The sequence below is a fragment of the Furipterus horrens genome, unplaced genomic scaffold (genome assembly GCF_987537825.1).
Source record: "Furipterus horrens unplaced genomic scaffold, mFurHor1.1.pri manual_scaffold_1, whole genome shotgun sequence".
NCBI lineage: Eukaryota > Metazoa > Chordata > Mammalia > Chiroptera > Furipteridae > Furipterus > Furipterus horrens.
Genome location: NW_028327171.1, coordinates 1,324,628 through 1,335,725, shown reverse-complemented (window position 1 = coordinate 1,335,725; position 11,098 = coordinate 1,324,628). Strand labels below are relative to the sequence as shown.

Here is an 11,098-nt window from a genome sequence, read left to right as displayed (position 1 = left end):
GGTACTGAGCAGTGAACTCTTCCTTCCACAGGAGAGCGTGTCCCGTTTCCTACGTTGGCCCCCCGAGCCCCCCGAGCAGTTTAAAAGTCCTAACAAGCCACTTCTGGGAAGAAATATCAGGTTTCAAGGACTTGCAGCCTGTATTTCCGGTGGCAAGGATTGAGACCACTATTTGCACATGACACAGGCCCCCCAGAGTACTGAAAGTGGTAGGTGTGCCCTTGGGCCTTAAAGGTCACAAGGGAGTCCCCAAGTTTGGGTCTTTCCTGAACACATGTAAAATCGCAGTCCGTAAAACCTTGTTCAGTACATTTTCTGACGGTGGCTTTAACCACTTCATGTGAGCCTACCTTCACTCTGCAAACATTACAGATGGTCTTTCTCAATCAGTTTTCCCTCTGAAATGACCTACATTTGATGGTCATATATTTGATTGATCAGAATTAGAGCTCATTTCTGGTTTTGCTACCAGAAATGTTACCAGTTTCGATTAACAGACAACTAAAGGAGTCTGACCTTAGTGGGGTTACCATGTCATTTAAAAGCGTTCTTACAAGTACGTGAGTGCTTCCAGAAAGACAGGCGCTTCCTCGGGCCTGTCCTGCAGCGTCCAGTTCGTTCTAACCTGCCAGCAGCCGACCCCTTCCCTGACGCACGCTCACAGGCCCATTTGGCCAGGAGGTGAGTTCACCCCTTTAGCCCCTGCGAGGCCACCGCTGAGCCCTTCAGTGTCACGGAGTTACCCCAAAGGGCTCTCGAACCATAACATCCAATTTTAAAACAAATGTACTTTTTGAGTCAAATGCTAAGTGGTAAGTGGAGAAACCCCCCTTGGTTTCCCTAAAGCTGACAAAGCACAGCCTATCTGTCCAGGATTGAAGTTCTTGTCAGTCTTAGCTCAAAGCCCAGCTACAAAAAATGTAAACGTTGGTATCTGTTTTAAATACCTTTTCAAAAGAGCACTCTCTGAAATACCTGTCAATACCCAGGCTCTCTGTGTGTCAGCTCATCTAGAATTTCAGGGGATGCTTTAAAGACTCAAAATACAGCGCCATTTCGGGTGTGTTTGTTGCAGGCCTGAATGAGAACTGAAGAAACTTAAGACAATTTAGTGTAATACATATTTGTGTTTTAAAGTCTAGCAAAATACAAAGGTCACTGAAACAGGCATTTTAATTGAATGAGACTGATACAATTATACAAACTTCCAGGTGATCATAAGTCAGCTCTCAATACAGGTACTTAAAGCAATTTCTAAAACAAGACACAATTATACTTGAAGATGACAATGTTTAATGTTTAGCAAGGTAACTGTCTTCGGCCAGCGTGGCCACAGGAGTGGCCGGGCCCCAGGGACGCTCACTGGGCGATCCCGATCACCCCGCAGGCCAGGCGGCTGCCAGCGTTCCCCGTCTTCTTGCTCTCGTCATTGCCGCCTCTGCCCAGGTCATCTCGCTTCTCGTGGACCTGGAGGGGACGCCAGAACAGAGCGCTCAGGACTGCGAGTCTGCACCCTTCCCAGCAGCGCCCACAGACTTCCGAAAGGACCCCACGATGTCGGAAAGTAACACGTGGAAATAAGCCCAGCTAATGTTTAATCTGGTGATAAAATGTATTCAGCTTCTTCTCGAAGAGGCAAAGACATAAACCATCTTTAAACACTCGGTTACATCTCTAAATGTAACACTGAGACCCAGATGATCCCACTGGAGGCCACCTCGTGTGGGCCTCGATCCCGCTGGGGAGTCTGAGTCACCTCGGAGCCATCCCTCCTTCACAGGACAAACTGCTCTGGAAAGGGAGGAAAAGCGACCCCTCCAAAAAACTACCACAATCGGCCTAATGGCCACAGCCTATAAAATCAATCCTTAAATTGCCTTGAACTATTTTAAAATGGTACTTCAAGCTTTTCTCATCGAACATTTGCAAAATATTTGCTTCTCAGCTATGGCGGAAGAAAATTCGCAGGATAGTCAACTGAAAGACATTGACTACTTGGTGTCTGTGTGGACCAGACGCAGCCCCTAAGGGTAACTGGGGCAACCACTCCCGTGTTCCAAGGGTGACGGTGACCAGGCGTGAGTGAGCATTCACACTGAGGGCTGTCCCAGACTCAGGCTTACAGGGTGTTCTGGGGAACCACGAAGGGGGAACCCAGCCGTGGCAAGAAATGGGCTGTTTTCAAACTAGGCAAAGACGCCTACCGCCGCTGCAGTGCAGCCGGCCGTCTCACTGCGTCTCGGCAGAACAGGCTCTTCACCGGCCCAGACAGTTAAGTCACCTTCACTGCCGTCACCCAGTAAAACCGCTGCTTTCCTTAATCTGACATAAACGTACAATTTACGTGGCTCCTTGGAAACCAGGATTACGCATCAAGAAGAGACACGTGATTGCGGGTGAGGAGAACCTGACGCACACCCTCCCCACGGGGCAGCTCACCACCATGGTGCGGCCGATGATGGAATTGTCCCCTGAGAGGGAGATCTGAGAATCTTCGATGGACACCGGGGCCACGCCGCTTTTGTCCGCAGTCACGTTGCCCAGGTCTCCGACGTGCCTGACATTGAGGAAGCAAACAGGTGTGGACACAGCACGTGTCAAACAGGGACCCTTCTCCCGACTAGTAGTCACACGGGGTAGACACGGCTCTGAACGTGGCTCCAAGCCTCCCTGACCCAGAGGTGAAGCTCGGAAGGGGGCGCCTCCGTGCTCCTGGTGCGGCTGAGAAGCCCCGCCCGAGGCCGCCGAGAAAAATAAAGAAATTCTTGTCCCTAAACTTGGGTCTTTTCCTAAAAGGCCCTCAGAACACAAACGTACAAATGGGAGTCTCATCACGTTTTCAGTAGCAGACTTTTATTGACAAAGCTCCCTCTGTTTCACGATGGCTTGTTTTGTCAGTGATTGACAGTACTGTTATTTATTTCCTGTATTAGTTCCCTTTGGCGCTTGTATGATTGAGTTCTGTATTCAATACACGCTACGAAGCCACATGGCTTCCTGTGTCCCCATTTGTCAACCTCAGCGCCAGCGGAGGGTTGCCAGGGGGAGACTACTCTTACTTCAGCATGCAATCTGTGAACAATACACCCATGTTGACCCCAAAAAGCCACTGTCATTCTGATTAGGGTTTAGCATCTAGTCACTCACCTCTCTTGATCCTGTGGTCCACCATGGGTTTTGGACAGAGGATTAAAGTGAGGACCTGCACTGGTACAGCCTATTGACCCAAGAAAAAAAAAAAAAAAAAAAGCTACATTATGAATCAAAATCCCAAAATAATCTCTTAAGAAATTGGCCATTGCTAAAACCTCCCCTGGAGAAAGCGCTGACCTACTGCACAGAATGTGCAGGAGAGACAAGGTCTCCGTGCTCTGTGATGCCGGTCAAGGTCACACCCTTCTCTGGGCCTGGGTTTCTCCACGGCCCTGTCAAATAAGAGGCCCAGGACTTCTTGCCCTTAAAACCCGTTGATAATGGCCCTCGTCTGTACAAAGGTAGAAAACCTCAACTACAAAGAGCTTGGCCTCCCAGCCAGGCACCAGAGGTGGCTCCCCTGCGCCCGGCAGTACAGGCCTGCAGGCTGTCGCTGGGGCTCTTTCAGACCTGCTTGCCTTCCCTGGGCTGCGCGGGGGATGGGGAGCCTCCCCGGGGCACAGCCCGCCCACCCCGCCCCCACCGGGAGAAGACGGTCCGGAAGCTGCAGAGTAAGGACACCGAAGCCACTGGGCAGCGGCCTCCAAGCAGGCACGAACACCAAGCAGCAGCTTGAGAAGCTTCGTGACTGTTGAAATGGCTCAAATCTGGTCATTAAATCACTACAGGAATGAGTTCATGGAACATTAAATACACATTCCCTTAAAATGAATCAATTCTCACAGCCCACACCAGGGTCAGGTTACTCAAAAATGGCAAACGGTGACTAAACCCACTTTCCCACCCGGAAGCCCTCCGCGCGCTTTAATCCAGCCTGAGAACGCCCCTCCTGACCCTCCTGCAAAGCGCAGCGGCCGCTCCCGCGCCCCCGGGCCGCGCGGGGACACGCAGACTGGGCGCCTAAGGCCCCCGCCCGCCCCAGCTCCCACCCGCCTGGGAGCACGCGGGCGGCAGGGAAGTAGCTCAATTGCTTTCCTCAAAAAACCCGAGACTCACATAATTAAGCTGTAATCATGATTTTTTTAAAAAAATGCAAAAACAAGCAAAACTGCCCCTTGCTTTCCACACTGAGGCCACGGCCGCGTCTCGGCCCCCACAGCACCCACCTTGCGTGTTGTCTCCAAACTGATGGACGTGGAACCCGTGCTCGCCCTCGGCCAGGCCAGTGATGGAGCCCGTGACCTTGACGGGGCCGCCGCCCTGGATTCAGAGCAGTGACAGGTTTGAGAAAGTGTCCCGAGAGAGGGGACCGTGTCGGGCTGCGGCGCAGGCGTCTGCTGGGAGCGCTGGCACCCGGCTCCGCGCCCTTCGGGAGCACAAGCTGGGGTTTCAGCCGGGAGTTCTCACTCACAGCCGCGGCCGGGGCCGAGCCTGGTCCGACGGGGTGGGCAGTGCGTCTGGCTTAATGGGGGGTATGCGGTCTGGTCCGACGGGGGCGGTTTTCTGAGTCTCAGGCATGAAACCCCGTAACCTCTCTGCCCTGAGCACTGAGGCCAACGAAAGCGGGACGGCCAGGCGGGTGCCGACGACCCGGAGTCCGCATCGGCGGCGACAGCGCCCGGGCCCCCGGGCAGGTCTGCAGGGGCTTCCGGGGAAGCCGGGCACCGGGCCCGCGGGTGACAGCGCCTCCACGGTAAGCACTCCACGGGCCGGTCCCGCCGGCCACCCTGGGCTTCGTCGGGCGCAGACGGGCGCAGGCGCTCAGGCTTGGGACTTGGGGGGGTGGTGCGGCCCCGGCCCGGCTGCCTCCCGAGCGGGGCGCGGGGCTGTGCAGGGGGCAAAGGACGTCCGCACATGAAAGCAGCGGGGTTCGGCCCCCGCCCGCGAGCTTTCCCAGAAGCTCCGGGGGCCGCTGCAGGGGAGGCTCGGCTGCAGCCAGGGCCCTCGTGGGAGCCGCGCAGACGGCCGGGCCCGCCCGATACTGGGATCCCCGAAAGCCTGAGCCGCACGCACATGCTCCGACCCTCCCGGGAGCAGCAGACCGAGCGGCCCGGACAAGGGCACCGCCGGCGGCCGCCCCGCACCCTCGGGCGGCGGTGCGCACCGCAGCGGCCTCGGGCCCTGCTGCGCGCGGCCCGTTACCAGCCGCGGCCCCAGCCCGTTGGCTCCCGGCTCCGTAACAGGCCCGCGGGTGCAGCCGCCGCAAGGCCACCTGCCCGGGGGCCGGTGCAACACGCCGCCCTGCGCGGGCACCCGGGGGCTGCGACCGCCCTCGCCCTCCGCCCTCGCCAACAGCCCCCGGCCCCGCGCGGACTGTGCCCGGGGCGGAGCCGCAGGGAGTCGCCGATGGCGGGCCCGAGAGGAGCCTGCGCGTGGCGTGCTGCTGCCCCTCCCCGGCCGCGGCCCGCGGGCGTCCCCGTAAGGCCACGCGGGCCGCCGCACGTCCTCCTTCCCGCGACCCGTCCCACCGACACCCCAAGGCGCCCTCGGCCCGCCCGCCGTCTGCAGGCCCCTGGCCTGGGGACACGGCTCAGGCCGCCGCGGGGCCCCGGCGCGACCTCGGGGCCGACGGCTCCCTGCGGCCGGACCTGCTGCGCAACCGCGACGTCGGGCCCCGCCGGACGCAGGGGCGGCCCCGCAGAGAGCGCCAGGGCCGTTCCGCGCCGCCAGGCCCCCGCCCCGCCCCGCCCGCCGCGGCCCCGTGCGGCCGCCGCCTCCCTCCCTCCCGCCCGCCCGCGCTGGCTCGCTCGCTCGCTCCCGGGCCCGCGGTCCCGCCCAGGCCCGGCCCGCGGTCCGGCGACGCTCGCCCGTGACGCAGCACCGCGCCGGCGGCCCCGGGCTTGCCTTCTGCTCGAAGTGGATGGTGCCCCGCACCGGGCCTTCGCCCTGCAGCACGCACACGGCCTTGGTCGTCATGACTCGCGGGGCGCGCGCAGCTCCGGCTCCGAGGCCCACACCGACGCCGCAGGACACGCCGACGCAGTGGCGACGGCGCCGCGGGCCACTTATAGGCCGCATCCCGCGCCCCGCCCCCCCCTGGCCCGGGACCAATCGCCGCCCGCGCGCTGAGCTCGCCTCCACGCAAGGTCCTAGGGACGCGATTGGCCGGGAAATGCGGGGGCGGGGCCTAGGGCTGCGTGGGAGCCCCGCCCCGCGCGCCCGGCGACCTCCCGAGGGGCGGGGGGCTGACCCCGAGGAGGGAGCCCGCCTGCCCCGCGCAGCGGGTGCCGCCCGCGGGTCGCAGCGCCGGGACTGGCGCGCCTGCAAGGCCTGAGGCCGCTTGGGCTGCGATGACCTCCGTTGCAGCTGAGCTGCATCGTCGTTTGTTGTTTAGAAACGGGGACGCGTGCAGCTGGAGGTCCTGTGGTTTCTCGGCGCGGGTCGTCCCGTTTGGGGGTTCCGGGAGGGGGGGCAGCACAGCTCAGTCCCCGGCTCCCCGCCTGCGCCGCCGCCCCGGGACGGGGCTGGGTGCCGCGGGGTGTACGTCACCCCCGAGGGAGGGAGGGGCCGCCGGGGCCGCGCTGCGCACGTGTGACCGCAGCCGGGGCGCGGCTCGGGGTCGGGGTTCTGTTCTCGGCGGCGCGGGGGCTCGGCCGCTGGGCTTCGCAGCCCGCCCGGCGCCCGCCGTACCGCAGACCTCGGGGCCGGCCTCGCCTCTCCCGGGGCCCGGGGCGCTGCTCGCACACCGGTCTCCACCGCTTCCCGGCCCACGCGCACGCGAACGAGCTGCTAACATTCTGCGGCGCACCGGGAGTCTTTGCTGATCCGACGAGAACTAGGTGGTTGGGCTTTTTTTTTACATTTTAATTTATTGACTTGGGAGAGGTCGATGCGTTGTTCCACTTACTCGTCCCCTCATTGGTTGCCTCCTGTGCGCCCTGACCGGGGCTGCACCGCACCCCTGGCTGCGGGGGTGACGCTCTGACCCCTGAGCTGCCTGCCTGGGCAGGGGAAACGGGTGTAGTTTTGATTCGGTCACACTGCGCAGCCACTGTCGAGTTGGCTGCTGTCATGTATTGTTTTTAAATGTGAGGATCTAAGGGGAGAGAGCTCAGTGCCCCTGGCTAAAGGGTCAAGTCCTGCATGTTTTAGACATTCTGGTGGCGCACCGTCTCCCACGAGTCCGGAAGCTTAGGCTGCCAGGCTGCGTCTTCGGGATCTACTGTTTACTGTAAGAACCTTTCGCTTTTCTTTCTTTTTCAGAGCATCCTGGGTATTGCCTAGTTGGCGTTTTCCGTTCGCAAACCCTAAGACCTCCCCCGAAAAACTGTTTATCACGTATTTGTAGCCTAAGCCCCCCGATTTCATTTATTCTCAGCTGACACCGCCATATGTTAGCAGATGGGGACAGGGCCCAGCGGTAGTGTGGGCTCTTGACTTCCTAGGAAAGGTTTCACAACAGGAGTCCAGGGGGTTTTGAGAGTGTGTTTATTAACGCTGGGGACAGGGCAGTGAGGAAAGGCTTAAGGTGGAAGAAGCAACAGGAGAAAGAGAAGAAAGGGGGCCTCAGAGGCACGTCCAGGGGGTGAGACCGGGACGAGCTGCTGCCGCCCGCTGCTCCCCTGGTTGCCAGTCTCAAGGGGCCCCTTCGGGTTTAGGAGGAGACACAAGGCGTGGGCGCGCTCTGGGGAGGGTGCGTCGGGGGCCCTTGTCCTGAGGCTTTTTATCCTTCTTTGGCCACTGGAACCCTGGGGGAGGTCTCAAGGGAGAGTCCCAACAGAATACTCATTAGCTCTTTAGGTGTGTCCGTCAATATCTTGATTCATCAAAATGTGTGTATGGAAGGATCAGGGTGATTTTTCTGGTTAGTTTTATTTTTCAAGAACGTTACTGAAGAGGGGCCGGGACCAAGGCCGGCCGGCCTGCCCCGCGACGGTCAGGAACGTGTGAACCGTCTGCTGCTAAGTGTCCTTGGCTGGGGAAGAGAAAACCTTGTGATTTATTCCCTGGCTGTACTTGTTCAAACTCTTTGGCCTTATTTAATTATCTTGTTTTAGTTTCTCTTATTCCGCCTGTCAAGGAATTTTCATAGCTCCTTACTCCCTGCCTCACATGTGCCAGAATGTTACTTCTCCTCCAAGGATGATGTTCCAAAAACATACTAGGAAATGAGCAAACAGTGCAAACTACTTCTGTGGGTTTTTAAAAAAACAGAAACATGTATTGTGTGCACAGAAATTTCTAGAAAGATGTACAGGGGACTGTGGATACCTTTGGGGAGTGGGAACCAAACTTGAATGTGCTTCCCTTAGAATTTTTTCACAATGATACACACTTATTTCCAAAACATGGCTTAGAATGAGAGGGGCCCCTCCCCCACGCGCACTGTCGTTGGAAGAACGGCTTGATAAGCCGTGGAGAGGGTGGTGACAGCGAGAAGAATCTTCACCTTCTGTCCCCACCGCAGCGCCGGCCGGCAGGGCGGCTCACCTGCTCTCAGGGGTGAGGCTGTAGGAACCGGAAGCTGCCTTAGACTCGTGTGGAGGCTCGTGAGCTGCAGGTGCTGTGTTCCTGAGTCGGGGCCCGGGGGCACCGGCCCTGATGCTGCCGGTCGGGGGCCTCACTTGGAGAACCTCTGGCTCGCGGGTGCGCATCAAGCCCGGTGACACAGGCAAGGCAGGGGCAGGAGCTGCAGCTCGGAAGAGGAAAAGGGAGACCGCTGGGCCCGACCCCGAGGGAGGGGAGCTCCCTCTGCGTAGGGTGCGCTCACTGTGCGGGGTTTCGGCCCTCCCCGCTCCGAGGCCCTTCCACGCAGTCCCTGTTCCCTCCCATGTGACGCTCAGTGTCCAGGGCTGAGGGGCTAGCCAGACCCTGAGGCCTAATTCAAGGCCAGAGCTGTGTCCGCCTCGTCTGGGCTCCAGTTGCTTGTTTGCTTGTTTGTTTGCTTGTCGAGACCCTTGGACTCCAGGCAGTCTCTGTCAGAGACGCACAGCCCCGGCTGTTTATCATCCTCCCGAAAACGCGCCTCTTGGGGCCCGGGCCTGAGGTCCCACTGGCTCTCTCCGGTCTGGCCCCGGCTGGACTGGCGCCCATGGAAGTGCCAAGGCCGGCTCGCCTCGGGGCCTTTGCCCAGGGCCAAAGTCTCTTCGGGTTTCAGGAAGTCAGAGTCAGATTTCAGTTCTCTGCGGAGCTTGCCAAGAAAGCAGCCAGCAAACAAAGACGGGACCTGAGCCCCCGCCCGTGGCTCTGTGGCTTGGAGCCTCGTCCATACACCGCGAGGTTGGGGGTTCCATTCGAGGTCAGGGTGCTTATGGGAGGCATCCGACTGCCATTTCTCTCTCCCGCTTCCTCTCTCCTAAAAATCAATAAACACATCCTCAGGTGAGGGTTGCAGACAGGGTGGCTCCTGTCAGCCTGGAGAACCCTTGTTTGAGCCGAGGCGGGAAGCCCTGAGGCTTGTTCCCGGTGCGGCCCTCACACCTTATCGGGGGTGGGGAGGTTCGGGGAGGGAGCCCCTCCTTGGCTCCACAGATCCCTTCCGCCACGGGGGATGTGGCCTGAGCCAAGGAGGGGCTCCCTCCCCGAACCTCCCTGTCCTTCTAGCTCAGGCCTCGTGCAGTGTGGGTGAGGGGGTACGCACTGCCCCTGCCCAGCTGGGGGTGGGGGGGCCGCAACAGCCTGGCGCACTTGGAGTCCCCGCGCAGGATGGTCCGGACATGAAGCTTCCTGACCACAGGGGTCATGGTGGGAGTCAGTCCAAGGCCAGAGCTTCCCTGGCAGAGGTCATCTTAACCTTACCTGGGTCGTCTGTCATATTTTGCGTCTAAGAAAACTTACCGTGGAAATGTCAGGGTGATTGATCCCTTTTTCCTGACCGCTCAGGGGCTCCACCTCCCAGGGCAGTGTGGATCCGGAGTCTCCAGGAAATCAGAGCAGACAGCGAGCTTATAGCAAAGCAACTGATTTATTGGGGAGACTCTCCAGCGAGAGGGGGAACTGGCCAGATCAGGAGCAATTCCCACCCGAAAGGGGCTCGGTTTTTAAAGCAACAAACCACACTGGGGGGGAGTGTATGTTGTATAAGTTCCGACTGGTTACTTTCTATATTTTAGTGGGTTGTGGTTCCCTTACTGGCCAGGGGGCTTCACCACCGGAGTCCCCCCTGCCCTGTGTTCTTTCTGCTCCTGGAATGTGTTTCGTCTGTTCTCAGTGTTCTGTAACTGCTTTTCTTTTTTGTTCTTGCGGTCATTCCGTTCTTGTTGTCCCTCCCGTTTTTGTGTCCTGAGTTGTTACTTCTGTCAGGCAGGCAGGAGGCCCCCCCAGTGCCATCTCTAGGGGCTGCAGCTGTTAGTTATTCATGACCCTGGACCCACCCGAAGAAAAGCAGCCCCCATTTTACACTTCCCCACCCGGGAATTCCCGCTTTGCTTTTCCCGCCCCCTCATCTACCACCCGTGGGTTTCCTGTGACCCTCCTCACGCTGCCTCCTTCGAGCCTAACGCCTAAAATAAGCTGCAAACTTGCCGTTCTCAGAAATAGTCTCAGTCTGTTGAGATTTGGCTTCTGGGCATGTCCACAAAATTTGGCTCAAGGAAACTCTTCCGAGACTCTTCTGTGGACAGAATTTATTCCTACTGACCCTGCACCTATTGCCCTGCCCACCCCCTGCCCACGACCTGTGGCAACCAGCAGCTTGTTTCCTGGTTTCTAGACCCCACAGACAAAGGAGACCGGGCGGTATGTGTCTGTGTCCGGCTTGCTTCCGTTAGCAGAACACCCCCAGGTCCATCACGTTGTCACAACTGCCAAGATTTCCCTCTTTTTTTAGGGCTGAGTCCAGTCCGTATTCCACGTTTTCTTTAGTCAGTCGTCCGTCGCCTTCAGTTGCTTCCGTGTCTTGTACACAATGCGGCCGTGAACTTGGGGGTACGTGTATCTGTCAGAACGTGGAGGCAGCTGGAATGCACACCTGGACTTCTGGTATCTGCTCATCAACCTGGCCCTGGCTGGGGTTCCCAGAGGATGTGCCGATGGACCTAGTCTGTTCCCATTCCCGGGGAAATGG

At 58.9% G+C, this 11,098-nt stretch overlaps 1 protein-coding gene across 1 annotated transcript; it reads right to left on the bottom strand.

Moving 5' to 3' along the window:
• Nucleotides 1-1,276: 1,276 nt before the first annotated feature.
• SOD1 (superoxide dismutase 1) lies at nucleotides 1,277-6,085 on the bottom strand. The gene is made up of 5 exons (XM_090271367.1): nucleotides 5,908-6,085; nucleotides 4,260-4,353; nucleotides 3,148-3,217; nucleotides 2,440-2,557; nucleotides 1,277-1,467 (listed from the first exon to the last, which is right to left on the bottom strand). The coding sequence occupies exons 1-5, from the start codon at nucleotides 6,007-6,009 to the stop codon at nucleotides 1,360-1,362; spliced, it is 492 nt and encodes a 163-aa protein (XP_090127493.1). The 5' UTR covers nucleotides 6,010-6,085; the 3' UTR covers nucleotides 1,277-1,359.
• Between the last annotated feature and the right edge of the window lie 5,013 nt (nucleotides 6,086-11,098).